General features: G+C 42.7%; 1 protein-coding gene across 2 annotated transcripts; it reads right to left on the bottom strand.

Annotated features, from left to right (window-relative positions):
* Positions 1–1,064: 1,064 nt before the first annotated feature.
* On the bottom strand, positions 1,065–27,742 carry GOLGA5 (golgin A5). Of its 2 annotated transcripts, none has more exons than XM_081860873.1 (13): positions 27,546–27,742; positions 23,054–23,665; positions 20,597–20,815; positions 19,355–19,574; positions 17,169–17,292; positions 16,307–16,510; positions 15,380–15,550; positions 11,885–12,013; positions 8,756–8,854; positions 7,821–8,046; positions 5,883–5,988; positions 4,518–4,581; positions 1,065–1,722 (listed from the first exon to the last, which is right to left on the bottom strand). In XM_081860873.1, the coding sequence occupies exons 2-13, from the start codon at positions 23,616–23,618 to the stop codon at positions 1,642–1,644; spliced, it is 2,208 nt and encodes a 735-aa protein (XP_081716999.1). In that variant the 5' UTR covers positions 23,619–23,665; positions 27,546–27,742; the 3' UTR covers positions 1,065–1,641. The 2 variants fall into 2 exon arrangements, with proteins under 2 accessions (XP_081716999.1, XP_081716998.1); XM_081860872.1 differs by having other exon boundaries at positions 27,515–27,742.
* Between the last annotated feature and the right edge of the window lie 208 nt (positions 27,743–27,950).

Here is a 27,950-nt window from a genome sequence, read left to right on the forward strand (position 1 = left end):
CAATTGGTTCAACCACAATTGCATTTTGCACCAGATGCCTATTGCCTAGATAAACAACAATGGGTATTTGGGGAAACTGGGCTTGAGTGTAAACCCACTTAAGGCCAGGGTCACCCTCCCTCTGGTTGGTTCCAGGTCCAACTGTTCTTGTTGGCATCAATCTGTTTTAAGAGACAATGGAGTTCGCCTCCAGGGGTGAAACAAAACCCCTGCGTTAGCAAGTACCAATGTGACCTCCCCAGGTTGCAAGCCTAGAGGTTCTGGGCTGTCCAGATGACAAGACCCCTCTCTCAGCCTCACTGATGTGGCCCAAAGGAAAGCTTGGCACCAGGAGTTGCAGCCTAGGACCACTGCTTTAGGGCACAGTCATTTAGGGTATCTAGAAATTTTAACAGGAGCATAACAGGAGTCTGTGTGAAATCATCCATTGCTTCCGATTTCTTGCTTGCTTCCGATGCTCCTTTGATTTTATCATCAGAACAGGCTGGGAATAAATTCCAGTGGAAGCCAAAGTGGCCTGGTGGCTTGCCCCATATCCCTTCCTCAGACCCAAAAGGTCTAATTCCCTTCACCTTAATCACTGTTGTGTTTCTCAGCTGCACAAGCAAAAGGAAGAAAAGTCTCTTAATAGGAAAGCATGTCAAAAGACCACAGGAAATTTGCACTGGCAGATCAATAGACCACAGATATAGGAGGATATACAAATTGCATGAAATCAACAGTGGTCAAAAATAGCTCAAGCTTGGTGGTTGCTTTTATTGCCAGCTGCCAACCCCTTTAATGATCAATCCTCAACACATTTTTTGAATGTGTTTGAATATATAAATAAATATTTTCTTTCTATTAAATGAGCATGATGCTAAGATCGATACCATGAAAATTTGAAGACAGGAAAGATTTAATAAGGCAACTGATGGGCAATGGCAAAGATGCAAAGAACAAAAGGCACTCAAATCTAACAGTTGCATATGTACACGACTATACATGACTATCAAAATATGGTTCAAAAATATCAGTTTTCTGCATTACTATGGATGACACTCCAAAATTTTGAAGGACCAAAGTTAAAGCAATGCACAATATATTCTTTATTTCTCTTTAAAGCTATTTACAGATAAGGTAAATTCTGAGAAGCAGATGTCAGGTCTGTGAGAGAGCTTATTAAAGAAAAGCTAAATGTATATTTACAAAGTCAAAAGGTGCAATAATGAATGGAAGTTCATTTTAGCTTCTAATTACAGTTAGTTTCCCTGATTAGAGCCCATTTCCTGCAGGATCAAAAATACAGTGTGCCCCATATCCATGTATACGTTTCAAAAAATGGTGTTGCTCTACACAGGCTTCGTAAGTGTGGGCAACGCTAAGGGAGTGACGAAAGACAGAACAGAGGCTAGAATTCTTTGAATAGCCTTCTCCCCCAGGGATATGGCTTTTGTCTCATGGAAGTGAAAGATACTTAAATTAGATCACCTGCCAAATAATTTAAGTTTGCGAAAGAAGAAAGGAAACAAATGCAGCCGCTGTCCTGTTTTCCAATGCCAAAACCCCTCTCTCCCTTCCAAACAGCTGTTGGGGGGTTTCTCCTTGGCCAATGAAGGTTACATAAACCATCTAAGTATGTTTCTGTTCCGGAATCGGGTTTTATTTCCCACTTGGATGATCATGATGCATTTCTGGGGTGTAGGTGAGCAAAACAATCATGACCCAGAGGTGAAGCAGCGCCTGGCAAGAGAGAAACAGGAGTTAGTGCACAACACAATGAACTGTGAGAATCCCAAACACCCTGGGCAGTATCCCGTCACCACATGGATTTCAGCTTGGAGAATTGGACTCTCTGGGCACCCCCCATGCACACACCATTTCCAAATCTGCTCCAGATGTTTTGGGGGGGCCCTAGAAAAGATTTAGGGAGTGAGCAGGGAGATGAGAGGGGAAGAATGTTCTGGTGGAACGAGAGACTTTGCACTATGTTGGATCCCACTCCTGAGGCAAAGCCCTGCACCATTAGGGGAACTTCATCCAATTCCACTCAGGGAACAGCAATGGGACATGTGCTCCCCATAAAACCTCACACGTGCAGATGGGGAATTTGCATTGGCTGGGGCGGGGGGGGGGGAATGCCATAAGCACAGAGACCAATTTGCATTTGTATATCACATGGGTAGGCAAACTAAGGCCCAGGGGCTGGATCCGGCCCAATCGCCTTCTAAATCCAGCCTGCGGACGGTCCGGGAATCAGCATGTTTTTACATGAGTAGAATGTGTCTTTTTATCTAAAATGCATCTCTGGGTTATTTGTGGGGCATAGGAATTCGTCCCCCCCCCAAAAAAAAATAGTCCAGCCCCCTGCTGAAAAAGTTTGCTGGCCCCTGGTATATCAGCTTTTGAAGGAAAAATAGAATGGCCCCATAGATGCATATGTACTGGAGGGAAGCTAGGCTGAGAGAGAGACCACTTCAAAGTAAACCCAGTCAGCTTATTGGCCAACGGAGGATTTGAACTCAGTTCTTCTCAATGCTCTATCTGTTGCATCACATTGACTCTCTACCTACCCAGATGCCAAAACGGTTAAAGCAAAAGCTTTCAGTGCAATACAAAATAAATGAATTCTGACTTTCCCCTTTTTTCACCGAACTGAGAAGGCACACTCTTGCATTAGTCACGACAAGGGTGCTGAGCGATGGCAAAGTAAAGTGCAGTTTCAGACACGTTATGAAAAGCCTTTCAAATACCACAGTGACCTTGTGAGAGTCTCCCGTGGGCAGCGACAATGGCTGCTGAAGAGATTATAGATTACATTGTGGGAAGGCCGAACCCCCGCTGATACACTGCAGATGCTAACTGAACTTGGATATCAATCTAAAGATTTTACTGTTAAGTGGGAGTGGACTTTTGGGTCTGAATAATTTTAAAAGATGGAGGGGGGAATTAACATGGCCCATTTGATTTAATATTTGGAACTGGCATGGAGGGAACAACATGTAGGTGTTCGGTTGAAGTGTTTTTCTGCCCCCTGCAGTACGTCACTATTGTGAAGCCAGAAAAATGAAAATCTCAGACACTCAGTAATATGCTCTCGAGAAAGTCATTTTTTCGACAAGTGGAGAGACCAAAAGAAGACAGATGAAATTCAAAAAGGGATTGCTTATATAACAAGGCAAGATACCACGACAAAGCACAGGCTGAAGTTCCCTCTAGTGGAAAAGGACAGGAGTTTTATATGCGCTGGAAATTTATTCACCCCTGTAGAGGCAAAACAGATGCATTCTTTTGGGACAATTATGGCATTCAAAAAAATAAAAAATAAAATCAATCTTATCTGCCGCGATGATTGAGCAGGAAAACAATGATAGAACATCTGGTTTGCATGCATTCCCAGCACCTCCAGGTAGGGTGGAAATGTCCCTTGGCTGAAATTCTGCAGGGTCCCTATGCTAGTCAGTGGAGACAATGCTGAGCTAAATGGGCCAAGTAGGGACGTGGGTGGTGCTGTGGTCTAAATGACTGAGCCTCTTGGGCTTGCCAATCAGAAGGTCGGCAGTTTGAATCCCCATGATGGGGTGAGCTCCCGTTGCTCTGTCCCAGCTCCTGCCAACCTAGCTGTTTGAAAGCACACCAGTGCAAGTAAATAAATAGGTACCGCTGCAGTGGGAAGGTAAACGGCATTTCTGTCCATTCTGGTTTCCACCTATAGGATGGTACTGTATGCTTTAGCTGCAAGGAAGCTGTGAGATAAATAGAAAGGATCCTGGCAGCAACAGCGGCAGAATCACAATTTATTTATTTTTTTAGTTTAAATTAGGATAAAAAGTGTAATTTTTATTATTAAAATCTTATTAAAAAAAATAAAGTTTGTTGTAGGTCTAAACAGTGATAGGGTACAAAGAGAGGCACAACTATGGCAAGACAGCTCCAGGGTTGTGACCACAACATGTTCATTGTTCTGAGCTTCCTGGAACAAGCAGGCACCAGCCCACAGCCTGTTTGCTGTGATGGGCTTAGGGTGAGGGTATGGAACAAGATGTTCAGCTTCCTCTCTTAAGGCAGTTCCAGGCCTTCAACCCAAGTGATCTTCCATGAAAGCTTATCTTCAGGACTGCCATGTGCCTGTTTCAGCCTTTGACAGTTCCTAGCTTCTTGCGCCGCCACAGGGCTTCCACGTTGGAAATGCTGCTCTACCAAAAGCAAGTGTTAAGTCAAAGAAAGCAACTACTAATGCCAGACGGCACATTGCTACTTCAAGGGAGCAAACTATTATTACTAGGAGTTAAGAGCCAACTGTAAAACTGCACTGAAGCACAAGACCTTTTTTAAAAAGACAACAGCCAGCATCTATTGTGCTGCATGTTTCCAAGATGCAGCTTGCATAACCTACTTACAGAGCATGCTCAACTGCCAACGTTAATTATATCCAATTTTTCTTGTACATGCCACTCAATGCCTGTCAGATGAAGATTATTTATTATGTAAGAAGGAATAAAACTGCTGTGCTTTCAAAGTAGGCTAAACAGACTCACCATATAAATGATTACAAATACCCTTGCGATGGGATACCGTCGTAGAAAGATTCCAAGTCGAATGCTGCAACCAAATGCAATATCAACATTAGGGAATAATATATTATTAGCTTGCAGCCGTGAACTACTATTTAAATCATTTCTGGAGTAGTGGTTAATTTTTTTATACAACAACAACAACCTCGTAAGACACGGGCTGACAACATGGAGGCTGTGGGCACTCACTCCTGACATGTTCCTGGCAGGTTCCCATCCCCTGCTGAAATTAGGCTTGAAAGAAGCATTCTGCCACAGTCAAGAGAATAGGTTGCAGTATCCAGAGGTGAGGCTCTGGGGGGGGGGGGTTGTATTCCAGTAGTGGGTGGGGTAAGGCCCACACAAAATAACACACAATGGACATACATTTAAATCTTGGCAACTAAACTCAAGTGTCACTTTCAATTTTCTCCATTAGAAACTTTGTAAAAAATAAAAAAGCCAAAAAAGCCACACTCTCCAGCAGTTTATCTTTCCTGATTGCACAAAAGGCAAAATTAACTCCAGAATCCTACCAAAAGAAGCTGAAAGCATCAATTCACAGCAGAACGGCAAGTCCTTAGAGCTCATCAAAGCTTCAAACTTCTAAATACAACTGCATCCTGGAAATTTCTTGCATGCAATAGCAAAATGCATGGACGCATTTTGCGTGTTTACAAAGAACGAAGGTCTACCTCTCTGCTGAGACATCTCCCCTTCTTCTTTGACCTTCTTGTAACAGAAATTCTTAACAGAAGAAAGATCTGTAATGGCACACTTTGCAAAACATCAAACCCTTTCCATCCCAAAAGCGCCCTGTTAAATAGTTGATGGGCAGGAGAGAACTTCCTAGGCAAAATTTGGCTGTGGTTCATATCCACCTTGTGGGCAGGAGTTCCTCAACCCAGCTCTAAGCCATCAAACAAGACATAACAGAACAAAGATTTCCACACATATGGGGATAGATTCTGAAATCCCTATAAGAAGGTGGTTGATCTATAGGCCCTATCTTGTAAACAGAGACAACTTTCGTTTGCTTACATATGTAACTTTTCAAGATTAACACAGAATACCTTTTGAGGTTTCAAAGAGTATGGAGAAATGGGAAAATGAGAATGATTCCTGCCCCACCAGAGCAGTGACGGAAGAAGAATGCAAATCAGTGGGCTTGTATGAGAGAACAAGGAGGGCTTTTTACTTCTAAAATGACCATGTACCAGATTCAGGACCTTCGTTCACCTCGCCGGTTTTTCAGAATTATGTTTATATTACTAGCTGATACTGTAAGTAGACAGGTGAGTTGGGGAGGGGAGGGAAAGGCAGAAAACCGCAATGGCTTCAATTCCTCACCTAAACTGATCTATACTGCTGGCAGCCTTGCGGACTCTGCCATACATTCCTGCTGCATTAACATCAAGATCACTAAAAAGGACAGGAACATTTCGCATTCGTGCACCTAGATTAAAAACAATTTTAAAAAATTAGTAGCAGAAAAAAGAATTCATCAACCAGTCGGTAATACTGAAAGTCCACATATGGCTTGACAAAAAATGAAAAGGGCTATAGTCCTACTCAAGAGCAGACCTACTGACATTAACCAAAATGACTAAGTTAGGTCCCCTCATTTCAATGATTCTACTCTTAAGTAGAACCTATTGGGATACCACCCAAACACAACACTTGAAGGACCCAGCTTAGATGCCACTTGACTTCAACAGAAAGCTCATATTTTGAAAGTCACACCGAGTGCTCTGCAATGGAATAAAAATCCCAGGATATGTGTACACACAATTGGGATAGCAGAAAGAGCACATCTTAAGCTCATGTACACAGATAAATGAGATTCATTTTGGGGGAAATGCTATGACTTAAATGTAGTAAGAAGGAGAAGAAAGTATACAACACAGGCCCAGCTCTTCTGCAGGGGCGCTGAAACAAAAAAGCTGGACTGTAAACTGACTAAGGAGTTTTAGCTATCTTGATTGCAGCCAAATGACAAATTAAGGCTGCCATCATAAAGATGCAGTTATTCAGAAGTAAGCCTCAATGGAAACAGTGTATCTTATTTCAGAGTAAACTGGTTTACACTGCATTTTGAAAGTACTTCAAATATAGTGCTGAGCAGAGCCAACTTGCTCAAGTCATCCGTAGCCTTTTACTAAACCAGTTGTTGTTTTTAACTCTGGCACCAGACACCTTGTTTGTTTCTGAGTCCTGGACTGTGGTACCCTAGTCCAGATGATAGGATTAAATCTGTTGAGTTGGCAGTGGGCTACTACTGCCTTAAAAGGGTGCTGGAATACTCTGAAAATTCTCCTACAGCTCTGTCTAGATGAAAGACTTCCCTTGCTATAACTTTTGATAAGCTGGAATGTCCTGTTGAGTTTACTGATTGCATTAAGAACATTAGAATGTAATTGTAATTGAAATCCACATTATTATATGTCATTGATGAAGTCACTGATTAATTACACTCAATTGACTGGCTCACACTTCCAGTCCCACACAACGTTTTATAATTTCTAGTAGGTTCAAAGTGGAGGGGGCGCCTAAAGATAGCCCCCAACCATGCATAATTATTTTGAATATTTATTTATTTTTTTAAGACAAGAAAATCAAATCAAAATAAACCTTGATTTTAAAGTGAAAAGCAATTTTAAGAGAAGCAAGCTAATGACTGCATTGGGTAGTTTTACTATCATTAAGCACCTGACCACAACTAAATAAGAGGGGGGGGGGGAGAATATTTATCATTTCTGAAAAGACTGAGCAAAAATATACAAGATAGAATAATGAAAAGAAATAATCAAAGTTTAAAAAGAAGGACTTCCTTCCAAGCTTAAACATTTCGAAAACAGGGAAGGTTTTATTTTGAATACGTTGCAGAAAAGTTCGGGTATGCTGGCAACAAAATTGCTTGAAAAGGAATTAAAACACCCCCATGTGTCTTCCTGTAACCCACTGATCTCTACAAAAGGGCAGGTTAAACTTTCAACATGTAAACTGGTTGTAATCAAATGTTTAACAATAGTTCAATGAAAAGCCCTACGCAGTCATTGACTTGCTTCTCTTAAAACTGCTGTACATGACCAACTCATACTCAGAGTAGATCCACTGCAACATTTGGTGTGGGTCCCACTGGATTCTAACTGGAGGGGGGAAAGCAACACAACCTGCTTAGCTTCCAGGTATTTTCCCATTCTATCCATGTACTAACATGAATTTATTTACAATGCACACATCCTTAGTGAACATGGTTGTTAGTTGTCAACATGCCTCCATTTTTACCTTCGCCGCCGTCAATTCCCACCATATTAATGGAGGGGCCATTTGTTGAAGGACCTTGGGCAGTCTTCAGCTGCTGCTCCAATCGCTCCAGCTGGTAGACTAAGGAGTTCTTTTCTGTGCTCAGGTTCTCCAACATGGTCTGTTTCTGAATTAGTGTCTCCGTCAACTGATGAAGCCGATTCTCCAACTCCGATTGACTGCTGCTACCTAGTGTTTTGTTTGTCAGCTAGGTAGAGGAAAAGGGATAGAGGAGATGAAAACATCTTGACTATCACATAAGAGTGGCGTGAATTCAATCAATTTCCCTGTTTGGCTCTCCCTGAACACAAGCAAAGATACAGTACAATATCACTCACTGCACAACTTGAAGTCCCAAGCAATGTCAGGTACAAGAATGCCAGTACAGTGGTACCTCAGGTTATATACGCTTCAGGTTACAGACGCTTCAGGTTACAGACTCCTCTAACCCAGAAATAGTACCTCGGTTAAGAACTTTGCTTCAGGATGAGAACAGAAATCGGGCTCCGGCGGCGCGGCGGCAGCAGGAGGCCCCATTAGCTAAAGTGGTGCTTCAGGTTAAGGACAGTTTCAGGTTAAGAAGGGACCTCCGGAACGAATTAAGTACTTAACCCGAGATACCACTGTATTTAATATAATTGATTTTTTTACAAAAACCAATACCAACCCAACATCTGGAGCAGTCCCACTGTGGTGCCAGGCCAGTGTGATGCCAGCATCCCTCACATCCAAAGTATTTATGTGCTTTCACAGGAAGCTTTTGGTTTCTTCCAGCATCTACCAGCAGTACGTTGGCTAATGATTCTGTTATGCTACATTTACATCGCACTTTTCCTCCAAGGAGGAGGAAAGAATTAAAGAATTAAAGTCTACTCAAGTTACCTGGAATGAAAAGAATTAAAGTCTACTCAAGTTACCTGGTTTCTCAGCTTCTGAATTTCCTCTTCTCTGTCTGATATCCGACTCTGCAGAGTATTCTTTGTCCGGTACAGTTCTTCTTCAGTGTAACGTAGCTCCTGGAAAAGAAATGTATCCAGCAATGATGGTTAAAATGGGATGGTTAAGTAAACTCTGCTTCCTTATGCCACTACCACGTCCCTTTGCTTTTTACCAATGGACTGTTGTTTCCACATCCATAGCTGAAAGGGTACGTCAAGAGTTGAGAAAAGCATGTTAAGGCTATCCAAGGCTGAATAAAATTATGGGTAATGGAATGCAGTGCCAGCCATATAGATGAATGGCTGATCACACAAGAATGGTACAAGGGGGGGGGGGGAACAGCTCCAACACGTTTTGTTTCTTTAGTGGTGAAAAGTTGACGTTTCACATCTAGATGTTCCCCTGCCTCATTTCTTGGCATTCCTTGCACACTGGCTTCATCTGCTGTGAGTTCTGCATGGTGACAGAGACACCTACAGACTCCCAAACCTGTTAGCAAAATCCTCTGGGTATGAATATGGAAACAAATGAGCAGAACTTGATCAGGGGCCCTTTTCAGAATATGCCTCTTCTTGGAAACGACAACTCGGGGCACTGTGAAATAGCACGAGTATGACACAGGATGAAGACCTTGAATGAAATGGGCCTGGGAGATCCATAATGATGCGTTTTAAGGATGGGGATTGTGGAGAAGTGTTTTGGCATTGTTGGCCCTTAAAGTATGGACAGAAGCCCCCTCCACCAAACTGGCAGGAACCACCCCCAGTACATCAAATGTGGGGCTGCCTCTTGGAATATTAATACTGCCCAAAAATATTCTGTCTGGTTCCAAAAGTGCACTATAGCACTCTGTCAGGTAGAGAGAGTGGGAGTTTAGTGGCCACCTGCACCTTGGGAGTGTGTGTGTATAGGAGTTTTGCCTGTTTAGGAGAGGGATTCTGAGCACCTCCAGTTTTCCTTCTGTGAAATAAGAATTTGGTGGTGCTCACAACACTTTCTTAGATTTCCAAAGTGTTCCCTTTGTCCCAAAAAGGCAGACGACCCTTGCCAGTCTATTTGAAAGGCTCGTCACTTCACAAGGACTGGACGGCTGAGCAACCTGCTCAGCAGAGAGGACATCTATTATGGAAACAGGCCTGAGTGAAGTGGCATTCCCCCTTGCATGCAATTAACATGGCTGGGGTGGAACTGATGGGAGCTATAGTTCCAACAATATCTGAAGGGCCACAGGTTCCCCATGCCTGCTTACGAGGAAGTTTGCACTACATATTCCAGACTTATTCTGCAGGCTAGAAAGGCATTACTTAAGCAACAAGTGCCTCTCTGGTCACATGCAGTAAGTGGATCAAGGGCTTCATACCCTTGTGTTCAGCACTGCGATTATTTCATTTATGAACATATGCATATATACATACAATTAAAAGTCACTACTTATATAAAAAGCTAATTCAAATTTGTTTGCACATACAAATGAAAAAAAGCCATTAAAATGCATTAAACATCATTTTCAAATTCAATACGGACAGAGAAAGATCTCTATTCTGAAGCAGGAAAGTCTTCAACAGATGCCAAAAAGACAAGAGCGATGGCACCTACCTGACATGTACAGTAAGTGCTCTTTAATGACTATAAAGCAGGACTACACTGTTGTCAGATTTCATCCTCATTTTCAAACTATTTAACCCAAGTATTGCTTGGAAACAACAAGCAAGAAGGCTGAAGCGAATTACACCCAACACTCATGTGCTAAAACAAGCCCATTCAAATGGATGAGCCAGGGTACATTTAAGAGTTTCCACCTCAGAGCCAAAGCACAGGCTAAAAACGGACTGTCCATCAAACTGCAACAGGGCACACCATATGGCTTCATAATACTATAATAATAAACATTATGCAGCTGCCTTCCAAGAGCAAACGTAGATCTTTTGCCTTTTCATTAGTTCAGCCTGCCACTCTCTAGTTAATATGAAATTTCTGGAAGGACAAGTAATCCTACAAGATGGAGAGTTCCAACCAGGTAAAGCAAATTAACCTTTTTCACTCCCCGTGACTTTGCCTTCATCTCACAATATACATGATAAAAACAAAAACAAATGAGAAAGATTCATGAGATACAGGGAAACCAATCTGTTTCCAAGTGAGCATTGACAGGACCTTTTGAATCAGGTTAGATTATGACTTTTTTTGAGGGCTCTTCATTGACCTTGTCAAGGGTTCATAACATCAAAATTATGTGCAAAAGCACACCATGATTTCCATTAATGTATGAACACCATAGCTGTGGTGGTAAGCACTCCATGTCCCTGTCGGCAGGACCATTGCAATGTATCATTTAGTAGCATTCACAACTGTATTTATCTACTGCGCTGGCTCTTTATAGAAGCAGTTTGGTTTCTACCAAGATTAGGGCTTTTAAAGATCAAACCGAACACTCTGAGCCAGGAAGTGAACATGCAATTATTGTAAATGTGCAAAATTTACACTTTCATATGTGCAAAACAAACGGAAGCTCCAAAGAGTCTTCAAAGGCAGCACATTGCAGTAATCCAAAGTGGAAGTGACCTGGACATGAATGACTCCGGCGAAATTGTGGCTTCTCAAGGAAAAGGCACTCACAGCCAACAACCTCCCTGACCTTCCGGAAGCAAGACTGGATCTAGGAACACTCCCTGGTGGTTTAATTAGATTTTGAGGGGAGAATGCAACCCCATCCAAAATGGCCGAACACTCACTCCGAGATTCCAAGAACCTAACCCGAACCAACAGCACTTCTTCGTCTTGTCTAGATTTTGGTTTGGTAGCTGGGGTCTTTATGGGCACAGGGAGCTTAAAGACCACCTACATTTGAGAGGCTCAAATCCTTGCAATTCTGGAAGATTTTTAATTTAAAGTCTGTTTAATAAAAAAAAAGTCTGTTTAATAAAAAGTTATAATCCTGTCCTGCTCCACAGACCTCATTCAGTAGGCTCAATAAGCACCTGTTAATCACATCTTCCTCAATTCCCTCAGAAAGACATGCAGTTCACCAGCCAAAATAGTTTTTCGAAGTTCTGGGTGGCAGGAAATATTTAAGTAGGGCGAAATGATAACCTCTCTCCAACACGTACCTGTTTTTGTCTCTCTAGTTCAACTTCCACTTCTTGCCTGGATGCTTTTTGTGTTGCAATTTGATCCTGCAAATCTTGAATCTGTTCTCTTGTGGACTCGGCTTCGTTTATCTGTTGGGTTTCCATATCCTGCATTATAAGGAGATGTTACTTATGTATGCAATTTCATAAATGGCAGCTCTTACAAACAGGAGCAAGTGGCCCTATCTTCGTGGCAAACTGAGCCAAGCTTCTCACAAGACCCCTCTTAGTAAGCACCAGCAACTCCCAGTGCTGGGAAACTGGGAGAGCGACGGTGCCCCACTAGCATCACCTCACCAGCCACGACTGGTTGCGTGTGATAACTGCAGGGTGGACCTTGCAACACACAACACTTTTCCTCCTCAGCAGTTGGCTTATGTGCCAAGGCAGTCCCACTGGGAGCAACTCCAGAGACTATGGAGAAGTGTGGCTAACTGCACATGCAGTCTCTTGAGTGATGTGCTGGTGGTGCTTCATTAGAATGCTGAAAAGGCCAACTTCTTGCCTAAGAGATTAAGCAGAAGCTAGATAGCCGCTAATCAGAGTGCTGCAATACTGTAATGGATTTCCTTCACTGAAAGTGCGGTGGACCAGATGTCATTTGAAGTCTCTTCCAGCTCTACTGCTCTGTGTATTCTGAACTTCTATCTTTTAATCTATGGTGGCCAATGCTTCAAATCTCTCTGCCAGTAGCTGGAGGCACTGTCCTATATCCTATGGAAAGGTGACAGATGAACACACACACGCTCACTCATTCTCTCACGCTCTCTTTCTCTATGCATCCTGCCCTGTCTCCCCGCAAGATCTCAAATGGAAGCACCTGTAGCCAATGGGTGCAGCCACCTTGAAGCATTGGGCCAAAGATAGGGTTGGTTTAATTTAATGAACAAGATGATAGCACTGGTGCAGATGAATTTTATTTCTCACATTTGTGTAGTAACACTTTCCTTCCTTTGTATGCTTATCCTATTTTACCCTCACATAACCACCATGCAATGTAAGTTAGATTGAGGTGGCTTGGCTCATGCGTCACTTTGCAAGCTTGAAGGCCGAGAGAAGATTTGAATCGGGCACATCCTGCTTCAAAAGCAACACCCCAGCCATTCTCATTGTTGTTGTTGTTAAATTAAATTTATATCCCGCCTTTTCTCTCAATGGAGCCCCACGGCAGCTCTCTTTCTCTTCCCCAAGCCCTATTCAGTCAATAAAATAAACTTCCAGCATCTTTAAGCCAATGTTGGCAAAGAGGCCTGCCCAAATCCCTGGAGAGTCACTGGCACTCAGTGTAGACAATACTAAACTAGACAGACTAACGGCCAAGATTTGGTGCAAGGCAGTTTCCTCTGCTGATGATTCTTGTGCCACATTAACCAACCTGCACCCTGCATTTCGGCCCCCTTGCAAAGCAGAACAGGTCTGTTCCTTGATGCCACCCCGGCTACCTACAGAGAAGTGCGCCTGGCACCAACACTACCAACTTTTAGGCAACAAGAAAATATGTTAAGACTTTCCCCAAGCATTTGGTTCTTAACTGGGATCAAATAGTATGACAACAAGCTAGCCTGTAGTGGTGTTCCATTTTTTAGTAGGTGAGGTAGGGTTTTGTCCTTTACCGCAGGATGAGCACTTCTGATAAATGCCATCATTTTATTCTTTTCAGTGTTTGTTTTAAACTCTTTTTCAAAAAATGTAAATTGATTTGAGATATTTTATGTAGTAAGCAAGAGGGCAAGAAGCAGCAGCAGCACTTCCGGGTTGGCGCCATCGCCGAATGGCGGACTCCCTCCGAGCTCCGGAGGGAGCCTGCTTGGCAGGGGCTGGGTCCTGCCGCGCCGGCGACGCGGGGACCCCTAAAAACCATGGGCGCTGAAACCCATGGACATGGTGACTCGGCTGGCACCTTTTGAGCCCCCCCCCGACCCGCGAAGGAGCCTTTTTAAAGGCTGCGGAACGGGTGACGGGGGGGGGGTGCTTTGAGTCCTCCGCTTCCCCTGCCGAGCGAAGCCGCATGCCATTTGACGGAGAGCGCTGACTTCTTCTATTGGAAATTTGGACTTAAAAGCATAACCCGTGAGTAATCGGAACTTGGATTAAAAAAGGCGAGAAATTTTTAAAGAATTCGGAACGAGCGGGGGAGGCGTAAAAAGGAAGTCAGCCCCCCCCCCCGTTGTAGAGCAGCTAAAGTAAAGGACTTAACATCTAAGATTGAGCGCAACCCTATTTTGATAAAGTTATGAAATTTCGCGATGGAAAATTATAAGACTGAGCTGGAGGAGAAAAGTGGAATTTAATCAAAAAGCAACCCCCCCCCCCCCGGAACCTGGGAGTGCTTTAGTTAGAGCGCCGGGAGAAGACAAGGAGAGGTTTTGACAACTGTCAAAGAGCTGTCAAAGCAGAAGAACAAAAATGAGAACTTTGTTACGAGGACTTTGCCGGTTATATTTGTTACAAATTGGATACAAAATGTTTAAAACAAGGAATATTAAGTTACTTTGACTGGTGGACGTGATCTGGAAGGGAACTGAGTTATTACAATCCACCTAGAGGAGCCGAGGGATATTACAAGTTGTTGGCATCGAATTTGACTGAGCTTTTTATCTCCTGGGAAACTGCAGAAATGGAACACTATTTTGGCTACAGAGGTTTTCACACTAAAGTAGACAATAGACTTATCTATTGAAGAATGGAAGGGACTTGGCATCATGTTTCGTTCCTGAATAACAGAGCCTCTGCAGTGGAATTTAGAAGCTTTTGGAATTAGAACATTTGTGCAGGAAAACAGGAAAAGAAAGAGGAGAGAGATTAACAAGAACAACAAGAATAATAAGAATTGGACAAAGTTGGAAGTGGGAACATTTGGGACATCCAGATTTGAAAGGTTTAAGAAATAAAATTGGAGTTTTTACTCCCAAGTATATAAAAATCTGGATGGAAAAAATGGGCCTTTTTGAGATAGACTCCTTGGACTATGGTTTAAATAAGTGTGGGACTATGGTTTAAATAAGTTTAAGGACTATGGTTTAAATAAGTGTGGGAGCTCCAGGAAGACATCAGATGTTGATTAATATGGGGAACGCAACCAGGAAAAGGGGGAGGGAAATTTGGAATCCAAAGGGTGTAAAATTATATTTTATTTTATTATATTTTAATCTATTATGTATATTAAAGGGGGGAACGCGTGGAAGGGAATAGGTCGATCTTAGGAGATGGGAAAATATTTTTAAATTGGGTTAATGATAATAAGGTTAAAATTTGGGATAATAAATTGCTGAATTTATTTGTAAGAATTGGAATATAAGAGGGGGAGGGGAGGGGAAGTCCTGGAAAAATGTTACGGAAAATAAGATCTTAAATTTGGATGTTGTTTTTTTTTATATTGTTATAATTGGAAACTTTTAATAAATATTATTAAAAAAAAAGAAAAGAAAAAAAAAGAAGCAGCAGCAGCAGGAGCAGCTATGGATGTTACAATACCTGCAGTTCTGTCCTCAGTTGCTGTATCTGCCCCCGCAGTTTTTGCAATTCCTCCCTTTGCATATCATTCTCGTGCCTTAGTTCCTCCAACTCCATGATACTTGTGGTTTGGCTATCCAGACCTTCAATGCCAGACCCTTCTTTCAGGCTGTTTATCAACTTCTCTTTCGACTAAGATTTAAGATGTAATTTTACTCATTTATATTAGCTGCTTAATTTTTAATTTTTTTACAAAAATGAACATTACAGCCATGCATAAAACAAGCTAACATATAGAAGTAATATTAATGAAATTGCAAAGTAATCACCAGAGTCTATGCTTGATTGCACACATTTTTAAAAAAACCCAAAAACCTTACATTTACTACCATAGAAGGGCTCACTTTGAATCTGGCAGCAGCAGGACTTGAAGGTGATGGCAGCTCCCTGTTGTTCATCCTCAGCAGCTGTTACTTGGAGGGATACTAACTCTGTAACTAGTTATGTGTTCCTGCCAACCAACCCCATAGCTGGGAAACAACTGTTTTCGATGAAAGGGGTGCTGCCATGCTAGTTTTATTGTAATTATTGGTATGGTTTAAATAGATTTTCTATATGTATATTGTTCAATTTTTGTCAATGTTTATTTGTTTTTTAATTACTGCTTTTTCTAGGTTTTTAGCAGCTCTTAAGTTTATCTGTAAGATACCTTGAATCCCATTAGGGGAAAAGGTGGAGTGAGTAAGTACATAAGTACGTAAGTACATAAGTAAATAATAATAATATCTGAAGATTCTCCCTAGCAGCCCCAGCTATCAGTAAAACATGACTGCATACGTATCTTTGCGGATAAGGCTTGCGTTACTTCGTATGAACATTTTAATTTTAATTTTTAAAGAGATAAAAAGGAGGGGAGGTATGAATTTTGATCCAATAAATTTGCTTCACCTGGAGTATGCGTGTAGCCTTTTGTTTGTAGTCTACCAGTTCTTGCCTAGCAGACTCCAAGCCGCTCTTGGCCATTTTGACTTGTTGCTGAAATTCATCCGCCCTCCGCTTCTCCTCTGCAGATTTCCTCTCTGCTGCAATAACTGCTTCAGCCAAGTTCTGACGCTCAGCTTCCAACTTACCAAGACGAGCCACATACTCGTTCTGTGAAGGAAAGATTAATGTTTATCACTTCAAAACAATAAAAAGAGACGTAGAGAAAAAATGAGAAAACTGGAAGGGACATTGTTGGTGGAATTGATTCTACCCCTTTCCCCCGCAGCTCTCCCCTGCGGACTGAAAACTGGCTCTGGAGGGTGTGAGAAAGAAAGAAAGAAAGAAAGAAAGAAAGAAAGAAAGAAAGAAAGGTGGTCCTGCTCCATAGCGACTAATTATAACTATAATGTACATATGCAAAGGCTGTAGCTCAGTGACAGAACACAGAAAGGTCCCAGGTACAATCCCTGGAGTTGCAAAGCATTATTTATTATTGTTTCTTATTAAGTCTATATAACTCTTAGTAACAAAATAGGCTCCCAGGGAGTTTACAAATAATAAAAACCTATTACACAAACCATCCATAATTAAGAGATAAAATCTATATACAAGTATGGCTGAGATGGACTCCTGTCTGAAAGCCAGGACATCTGCTGCCAGTCAGTATCAATGATACTGAGCTAGGTGAACAAATGCGCAGACTCTGCATGAGGGGTGCTTAGGGAGGAGAAGCATCACCAAGATTTGAAGGCACTTTACTGCACTGTCAACTGCAGTTCCTCAATCACTGAAGTGAAGCACCCGCTTCCAAGGTTGCTGTTCTAACCTGCATTTGTTTGTAGCCTTCCTGCTCCCGTCTGAGCGCAGACTCTGCATCATGCAATCTCTCTTGAAGAGTCTGGAGAGCTTGATTGTGCAGGCTGTTCCCTTCGCTGTTATCCTGTATTATTCTGGAGAGGAAGACAGCAAAGGTTTAGTGAAACAAGATGTGAAGAATATCAAGACACAATCCATAGTAATGCCAGCTTTTCCACAGTACTGTAAAATCCTACTTTGGGAGTGGGGGACCTTTTTGTGTGTGTTGTGGACCAGATCCTTATCTGTCCCCGATCCAGCAGGCCAACTTTGACACGTGGGTGCGACAACTCACCTGCCAATCACGTGATGGCATTATGGTGCCAGACAATTGACTGGTGGGTTATCCTACGCACCCATGGGAGGCCCTTGCACAAGCACTTAGGAACCACTGTGGAAGGGGCTTTGCCAATGCTGAGCACATGGCGGGCAAAGCTGCTTTCTGAAGGGATGAGCTGCGCAACCATGTTCCCCACAGGGAAGCCTGTTGCACAGCAGGTCTAGCAGGCTTAGAGTCAACAGACATGAGCTGATGGGCAGTGACATGAGCCTTGCTGCATTATCCCATTTTTCACAATGATCCAGCCGCATCTCTGCCTGCCCCACATCTGACGTCACATCTGACAGCAGGTGGATGCAGTTTAGGGGGAAAGCCTCACTGAACAAATCAGGACCTGAGCTGGGCCAAACTTGGCCTGCAGGCAAGAGGTTCCTTCCTCTTGTTCTATTCAACATTTCCTCCACAGTATTCTTCTAGTTTAGTGCCTAGCTTTCACAAAAAGGAACTCTCAATTAAAAACAAAACAAGACACCGAGCCAAATGTTATATTGCATACTTTCCCTCTCTGTATTTTTTTCAAAGTTTATAAAGGGAAAATTAATCTCAAGGCAAACAAACTACAAACTACATTTTCAAGTTTGTTTGCCTGTTCAAAGGAAAATTAGTTATTTGACAAGGACAGTGACTGCATTTGGGTTCTTTGCTTCCTTTCATTTTTCCAGAGAAGAAAAACTCAACTTTACAAGACTCCTGCAGGATCAGATTCATAGTCTCTGGTCTCCCTTGACAATCAACCAGATGCACCTGGAAAACCCACACGCAAGACAACAGATCTCTCCTGCTGTTGTTCCCTGGCCATAAGTACTCCAGTGCATGGCACCTCTAACACTAGAGGTAACGTATTGCCACCATCACTAGTAACGACTGAGAGCCTTAACCACTACAAATTTGTCGATTTCTGCAAACCAAATGAAGGAGGAAGAGCCACCTTAAAACTGAACACTTCCCAATGCAGAGAATGCAAACAGATTTTCCATCTGTTCTGTTTTCTAAGTAACAGTCACGGGTACTACATAATGAGCTGGGCCTTAATACCTCAGGGAGCTTAAGAAGCAGCTTGCAACACTAAATGATGATGCTGTTATTGAGAAAAACAAGAGGTGCAATGAGCTCACATCACCCCCTTAGAAACCCTGAAAGAGCCTGGATTGATGCATTTCAGCCAATGGGCTTTCAGGAGCCGCCCATTCTCCACCTCCAGAGAGGAACTGCACATTCCAGTGAAAATTAGGCCCTATTTAAGTGAGCCACTGTTCTGGGGTGGCTCCCACATCACAAGGGACATGAGTAAGATCTCGACAGAGAGTGCTTGGGCAGATTCCATGGTTCGAAACCACACCTGCAGATGTCACAGATTAGGTTTCAAAATCATGCAAGCTGGCCAAACCACATGGAAGCAACTGTAGTAGTTGTGGCAGCAGCTTCTACAGCACTAAATGTGTCAGATGAATCAGGCCCTCAGCACAGCATATGATGAGCATTCTCCTTTATGGACAGAAGAAGTACCGCCGGAGCAATCCGACTGATGCCTTTGAGGATAAAGCCAACAATCAGGTTATTGAGAGATACAAAAATCATGTTATAAGCAAAAGGGATACATTAAGAGACAGCAAGCCTAAAGACCTTGATTTCTCTAATTCTGGGTTTCTCAAACTTGGGTCTCCAGCTGTTTTTGGACTACAATTCCCATCATCCCTGACCACTGGTCCTGCAGGCTAGGAGGAATGATGGGAGTTGTAGTCCAACAGCTGGAGACCCAAGTTTGGGAAACCCTGCTCTAGTTAAAAAATAGGAAGGCAAGAGAAATATATTAGTACCGTGATTTTTCACTCTGCACTGTTTCCAATGCTTTAGTACGTGAATTGAGAAGCTGATCGGCTTCCTGTAACCTCACTTTCAGGACAGCAAGCTGGGAATCCTTGGCGGCAACGGCTTCTGTCAGATCATCCACTTGAGCTTGAAGTTCCCGAACGAGCCTGTCATTGTTTGAATGGTCAACATTCCACTTTTCAACTCTTGCTCGGGCACTATTTAATTCTGCAAAAGTTTAAGTCAGCAGACATCAATGTGATTGACAAGGTTGTTTGTATAGTTAGTTTGTGTAACATGATTTTGCCAGTGATTAGAAATTAGAATACTAAATATGAAAGTAAATAAGCAGTGTTTGACCACATTGTCCCAATTCAGATATACTGGGCAGTTTCAAGTCAACATGCCCCTTCAGCACAAGGATTTCCACTTGTGCAACGGAACTCCCCCTCTCCTCCTCCTTAATCTGTTCTGACCCTTCTCTAGCCCCCCAGAGCAGATCTGGGGAGGGTGTGGAGAAAGGAGAGGGGAAGCTGCATTGCATGAGTGGAAATCCCTGCACTAACAGGACACGTTTCTTGGATACCACCAACTTGTATCCAGACTTTGCTCCCACCAACAAAAAGAGGGAGGATGCTTTTGCCAGCTCCCTTTTAGAAGAGCATCCCTTGGAGCTTCTTCTAAAATCTGCTATGGAAGACTGGGGAACCCTTTGAAATAGTGCAGTGGGTGGTGCTGGGGTGCCAACTGCCCTGCTTCTTTCACCACAATCCTTCCACTGGATCAAAAGCCATCCATGGACAGAAGTAGCCCTTCTGTTTGTGGAGGGAGAAGCCTGGACGAAACCCAGTGTTACCAATTTCTTAAGTACAGTTAGGAAATGGGGTATATAAATACCTGAAATAAATAATGTTATTAAGCAAAACAATGCAAATGTGTAAAAAAAGACTTAAGGACTGAAGACACTTGTAAAAATACTAAACAGGGTTCTCACTAGTGTGGAGAATCCAGCAAAGACATTCAGGAGGGAAAATATGTCAGTATAATATGTCCCTGCTATTTCCTCCAATTGGAACTCTGGATCCAACCCCATATCAATAATAACACTTGGAATTTTAAAAGCATGTTTCAAGTATTCAGAGGGCTTTACATAAATTATATTAGCACCATTCCCAATCATTTGCTGTATTACCCTCAACTATTTCCAAAGGTGCTAATAGCTTGAAATGTCAAAGCTGTAAATGCTCTACCTGTTTGCGTTTCTTTGGCTCGCTGAATTAATGATGCCATTTCTTGATTTAAAGATTGCACTTCATTCCGCAGAAGTTGATTCTCAAGGCGAAGATTGGACAACTCGTGCGATTTCCCATCATTAGGTGCGAGGCTGGGGTTTGCTTCTGCAGCTGGCAATGGGTCTTTTTTAACATCCACATCAGTCTCCAGTCCAGAACTGGAACTATCCAGAGTATCTGTACAGAGAGCCACATTTAAAGCAAGCACATCTCTTTGCAGACCTACTTTCTACGATCAACAGAACAGCGTAATCCTATGCCTGTCTGATCATAAACAAGCCTCACAGAGGCTCCTATGTACTGACTCACAGGTAGTCTAATGAAATACAATTATCTGCCATAGCAGTCAGACACACCAGATATTTATTCTTTTAAAATTACTGCCACACATACAAAGATACTACCTTACTCCATAGCCCTGTCTGGGTGTTCCAAGCCCCACACAATTCCAAACACCTGAGGAGAGTGGAGCTGTTTTCAATGGCCCTGTCCTAATAATTGTGCCCTGTTGGTAGAATGTGGAAGACTCAGTGGGCCAAAAGTTGCATAGGACTGGTGTAGGTTGATGATCACTATGTGCATCAAAATTGACCATTTTCATCACCCCACCAGCCTGACCGACTGTTCAGTATTGCTTCGTGGGAGCACATTGGCATCTTTTAAAATCCAAAATGATGTTCCCCGCCATGCCGGAGACATGTGTGAAACAGGATGCCCCATCTATTTTTTTCTAACGTGCTAGCCAAACAAAGCCCAAAACCTAACCTTATTTTCAATGGCACAGTAAACAGATACTAGACAAAAGCCAGGACATGGTATCCTGATTCCTGCATTCAGCAGGAGGAAATGCAACATGGGAGAGAAAATGAAAGCCCAATGGAAGTGCAAAACTGCATGCAGAATATTTGTGCACACTTATGCATGGTGAAGGTTGGGCCTACCAGGAGGAAAGGGGAGGTGGTGATCTCAGAATTAAAATGAGAAACAGGCCCACAGGGTGCAAATTCCCAGTAAGATCCCCAGTGTAATGAAATGAATGGGAAGCACACAAAGGAACAGCTCCTGTTCACTACAATAAAGCTTGTAGAGGAAAACTCAGTGGGTTCTGCCACTCGTGTTAACTAGCAGGCTTTTCTTCCCTAGGCACCCAAACATCTTTGGCAAAACCTAATGGACAGCAGATGCTACTTTTAAGTACAAGTTTCAAGTGCCAGCTTGCATTTCATAATTTTCAGCTAACTAATACACAGAAAATATAAACTATTTATTACCATCATATTAATTTATACTCCTCTCAAAGATGCAAAGAACTTTAAAATTAAGAGCTGCTATTGAATTAACTAGAAAAACTCCACATAGATTTGATCACTGTTGAAAGATTCACTGATGCCACTGGCCAAATATTTAAAGTCTTGGCAAAAAACCAAACATCAGGGAATGGCAGGGAATTTCAGAAAGAAACAGTGCTTATAGCACACATGTACCAAGGATACAATGCTAAGAACATAAGAAGAGTCAAACATGTACTGTTTTCGACAACACTGGGCAGCTGCTTGGTAGCTTGTGAGGGGTCAGACGATCAGAGGATAAAGCACCGGTGCTGTTCTGGTTGTCAGCACATTTCCAGGCCCAATTTAAAAGTTCCGAATAGCTTGGGACTATATTCTTTGAAGGCTCACCTGCCACCTTCAAGAAGGGTTGATGGGTTGAAGATAATAAAGCATTTGCTTTGTATGCAGAAGGTGCCTGGTTCAATCCATGGCACCTCCAGGTAGGGGTGAGAATGTCCCCCTTCCTAAAACAAAGGAGAGCAGCTGCCAGTCAGTGTGGACATTACTAAACCAGATGGACCAATGGTCTGACTCAGAGTAAGGCAGATGTACCTATATGATATTACCAAGGCCTTAAGGTAAATTGTGGAGACCCCTCACATGGGTCAATGGTAAGATCTAACAGGCTAGAAGACACAAGAGACAGGGCCTTTTCAGTGGTGGCCCCATCACAGTAAAACTTTTTCCTCTGGGATGTTTGTTTGGCTTCCTCACTTATTGTTTTCAAAAGGGTTTGACTGCTGAAAACCCCTTTTTATTGAATAATGATCCTGGTTTATATTTCCAATCCAGAGTTTTAACTGCTGCTACTGTTTTTTTGATGAGCTTGTAGACAAGTTATTTTAAGTTGTAGTTTTGATGAGCTGAACTGTATCTTTTTAATTTGTTTTACTAATTTTATTGTGAAACCACCTTGAGGGGTTCCCCCCCGCCAAGTGGCAAGCAGAAAAATCCTAAAATAAAATCCTTTAATAACACAGAAATCAGAATTTGCACCATGTAATCATCATAATAAAGGCCAGAATCCTCTCACCACTACCACACTTTAACCTATTCCTTAACCTCTGTAGTTATGCTTAACTACCATTGCCTTGACTCCGAACGGAAGCGTCTTCACCAGTTTTGACACTCTGCGAACTTGCCGACACGGAGCTGATGCTTGAAGTCCGAGAGTGATTTTGAGAAGCAGCTGCTCTGCTCTTCTCTCGCTTAAGGTCCATTTTCCCATTTGGTTCCTTTTCAGAGCTATTGAGAAAGTCAAACAGGAGTTCGTCGTTGGGTTCGGACTTTTTCCTTCTCACAAACTGGGAAGACGGTCTGGGCATGGATGCTGCCTCTGTGGAAGGGGAAGACTCCATGGATATCCTGGATGATGTTTTAACATTGGCGGTTCCTGCCAGGATTGTTGCCTTTTGATGTTTAATATTATCTGCTGCCGAGGAGACAAAGCCAGACTTAGATGATGCTGGATACTGCTGATCCCGGGTCTGTTGGTGCACTTTGGGGAACTCGCCAACATCATCCAAGGTGCTATTGCTGTAATTTGCATTGCCAGAACTCTCTTTCTTGCTCAAAGCAGATGCAGCACCTTGATCCACCTTGTTGAGAAGGTCCTCTGCCTTTCCAGCCAAGTCAGCAAACCAAGACATAATGAAAGTTTTAAAAATATATGGAATTTGAAGATCCAATATCCGCCCTGGTGGGAGAAGAAAAGAGTCAAACAATGGGATTTTTAGATCACACATAGGTTATGATTATTTTTAACTAAAGCATTCAGCTGGTATTTCCTTCAGGTTGCCACGCAAAGTCAATTTTATAGAGCTTGGTGGAGGAAGTTGTTCCATCACCACATAAACTGGAGCTGGAACCCAACAAATCACCAAGTTAACATTTCTCTTATTCTTTAAAATTATATCCTCAATGAAAGTGTCAGGCAGAAGGGCAATGCCATCTAACATGGTACATTTATGGACAGCATCTCCATTTCACTCAGCAGTACTTTTAGAGGCAGCCCTACAGGACATAGGCTGTGGGAGAAAATCCATGGGTTTCAACACAGATCTAAATCACACAGAAAGTAAGAATGTCCCATTCAGTGAGCAAAAGGGATGAGTGGGGGAGAAGTATAGCTTAGTTGGTAGAGCATGAGACTCTTATTAATTTCAGGGTTGTGGGTTCAAGTTCCACATTGGGCAAAAAAAAAAATCCTGCATTGCAGGGGTTGGACTAGAACAGGGGTCTGCAACCTTTAAGACAAAAAGAGCCACTTGGACCCGTTTCCAAAGAAAAAAAAACTGGGAGCCGCAAAACTCGTCATTATAAAAATAACTTTTTTGTCACTTTTTTATTATTTCTTTGTTTGACCCCTCAGAATTACTCCTCCTCATAGAAATAAACGTTAAATTAACAAGTTATCTTTTGTGTGTGTGTGTTCTTCACTCCCCTTCAAAACAGTGACCAGCGTACATGCCCCCTTCCAATGCAGTGACCAGCGTACATGCCCCTTACAATGTAGCAGGTGGGCGGGCAGGAAGGTGACGTCGGGACGGTGCGTGACTAACGCACGCACCGCCCCCATGCGACGTCACAGCCAGTACAGCGCCTGCCACAGTGGGGAGTGTCGGGGCGCACAATGCGCCTCCTCCCCTCGCTAGTATCCGCCCCGGAGCCGCGGCAAAGGTGTAAAAGAGCCACATGCGACTCCAGAGCCACGGGTTACAGACCCCTGGAGTAGAAGATCCACATGGCCCCTTCCAACTCTACAATTTTGTGACCTTGACTGTTCTGGTGGAGTTGGACAATGGGGACATAAGTATGAGTTGAAAAAAGATACATCTTGGCTCAGCCATGCATTCCTTTTGCTCCACAAATCACTACTTTCTATGAGATTATGCGAGATCTGGATGTAAACATGTGTACTGGATGCAATGACATAACATTTGGTGCTTGCAGGTATATATATGGATTTTGAGAATTATTAAAAGCAGACAAATGGCAGACAGATTTACACAACAAGACAAAATTCACTGTGAAGCTATTCTGTACAAGTCTTGCTGAAATCAATGGAAGCTGTGCCAGAGACAAATTTGGACATATCAGCCTTTTTATTTACAATAAATCCTAGTAGAATTCTTTATTTCATCTGTTCAAATGCCAAACAGTTTTCTCCAAGGAAGGAGTACTGGTTTAAGTATTTATGTATGACAAGTTCATCTACCCCACTGCTGGAAAATGTGACCAGAAATACGAATAAAGATCAGTCAAAAATATTAATAAGTTTGTTTGGTTGAGCTACCACGCATCATCTAGGATCCATCCACACAATAATTTATACTTTATATGAGCAATTCTGGCCTCAATAAAAATGTTACATTTCTCTAGGGAACACTTTTAAAGAACCTAAAACTTTCTAAGTGTTATACAGCTATTAAAACATAAGAGATCCCCTGTCGGCAGGTTCACAATCCAATAAATATGATACAAAAGGGAAAAGGATGGAGAACAAAGAGGGAAGCAAGCAAAGTTTAGAAAGTCACAGAAGAGTGGTATAATAATAATAATAATAATAATATTTATAGAGTGTGGGGAAGTACTGCTGCTCCTCTACCCAATGGATGGGGCCAGGTTAGTCTCCCCCTTGCTATGACGTTCATCCAAAGAGGCAAATGTGTGAAAACAATCACAGAAACAGGCAGACAACACCAAATCCTTGGATCATGGCAGATTTTTAAACCTCTACCATCATGAAAACAGCTGCCAGCCAGTGATTGCTCCACTCATGTTTTACATAAATGTATTCCAGGCCTGGGGATGGTTGCTACTGCAAATCTGGAGGAAAAAACAACACATTTTGTGGAAAGAAAGAAAAACCACAGCCAAGTTATCTTTAAATATATAGCACTGTACAACCAGTTTTTTTGTTGTTGTTTTGTTTTTAGAAAGCCACAACCTTGGCAAACTCTTGCCTGCTATGTAGATTAAATTGTGTGGGTGTTTCTTCTAGTGCACAGGAGGAACATGCTTCAAAAATAAAAACAACATGTGGGTGGGGCCAGGGGTTGGCATAAATACTGAGATGTGCATTGTTATTTGCTCAAACTCCAGACAGACAGACAGACAGACAGACAGACAGACAGACAATAATACTCCTTTTCTCCTACTCTATTTGTTTGCCTTTTAAATTTTAATCTTGCTCATCGAATCCTGCTCTGCCAAAGGCTCCATCTTTTCCCAGACCAGAGATATTACCTCAGACTTAATTTCTGCCCCATGCCCTCACTGCAGCCAGTAAATTCCACAATGCTCCCAACCCTCTTCTTCCTACCTCCTATTTCTTTCTATATTTGACCCACACATTCCTCTCTATGCAAACCACACCACCTCCTTAACAAAGAACAGTTCTACAATGGCGGTAATTCCACCACAGTAGGGTTGCCACCTTTTAAAAAAAATTGAGTGGCCAGGCTCCTGTGCTTTTTCCAGCTGAACAACAATAATCTCTTTTTTTGGAAGGCAGAATCTCTCTGCTGCAGTTCTCTACGGGCGGAGTTCGCCTGCTAAATCTTAACTTAGTTCACAATTAGCAGGTTACTTACCTTCACACTGATTTGAAGCCACTATGTGTCCTTTCTAAAAGAGGCTCCTGAACAACTCTTGAGTTGGGGCAACTGACTAAAATGTTTTAAACGGTTCTAATTTTGGATCCTGTTTTGTTTTTGTCGGGTTGATGTTGGTTAAATGTTTAGTTGGGGTTGGCGGTTATTTTAATTTGGGTATAACTGTAAACTGTTTAATATTTTTATTATTGTTATTGTTGTTATCATTGGTTTCTATTGATTTACTGGTTGGTTTGTTGATCGTATAAGTGGTTTTTAAAAAAAATGTTTGATGCTTTGTTGTGTTTTTATTTATGTTGTAAGCTGCCCAGAGTGGCTGGAGAAACCCAGCAAGATGAGCGGGATATAAATTTAATAATTATTATTATTATTACGGTATTTTACACTGGCTCTCCTCCCTATCCTGCCAATAATAATAATAATAATTGGCAGGAGAGAGAGAAGAGCCAGTGCAAAATAGTGGTTAAAGCCTTCAGAGGGAAAAGTGGGCTTTAAACAAATGAATAATAACAACATAATAATGGGGTTTAAAGAAATTAATAATAGTAAGAGCAAGAGTAATGGATGATGATGATGTCGGGCTAAGACCTGGAAGACCAGGATTCAAATCCCCACTCCACCATTAGGCCCACGGGTTGATTTCCAGCCTCTCAGCCTGACCTACCTCGCCGGGCCGTCGTGGGGATGAAATGGGAGAGCGGGGAGAAGCGTGTGAGCGACCTCGGGCGAAAATGAAGACTATAAACCGGCGGTGTAATCATAAACAACAAATAAAATCGCAATCGCGCGGTACCAGCCGCTCCCCAAGACACAGCGAAATTACACCACAGTAGATAACCTAAATGCAATTATTATTACCATTATTATTATTATTATTATTATTTTATATTAGGGGTCCAAACCCCGCTCCCAGGTAGGCCTCTGCTTACCCTCGCGGTCTCACTTCATGCCGGCTCCTACCCCAGGTCTCCGAAGCCAAGGAGCCCACGCTGGGCCTACGACGCCGAGGAAAGGAGCGAGGCGGAAGAAAAGCTGACAGCAGCTACTGCCCAGGCCGCAGTCTAGCCAGGACTCCCCGGATCCATCTTCCGGGAGACGTGGCCACTAACCAGCGGGCACCGGGACCCAGCGGCGTCAGGCCCACGTCGGCGATCCCTTCGCAAGGCGGCTGACCCCGTGCGGAAGTGACGCGAGCACGCACGTCCGCGGTGGCCGCGCCCCCGTTACGTAGAAAGGCGGCGTTCGAAGTGTCTAGAGATAGGGCCACGGCTAGAGTAGCCCGTGGAGTTGAAACGTAGCCGAAGTTTCTTTGCTTTCTCCCTCTTTGCCTTGCGAGTGGCTTGGGGAGAGGGAAATCCGCCCAGT

This window comes from Podarcis erhardii (assembly GCF_964252035.2).
Source record: "Podarcis erhardii genome assembly, chromosome: 1".
NCBI lineage: Eukaryota > Metazoa > Chordata > Lepidosauria > Squamata > Lacertidae > Podarcis > Podarcis erhardii.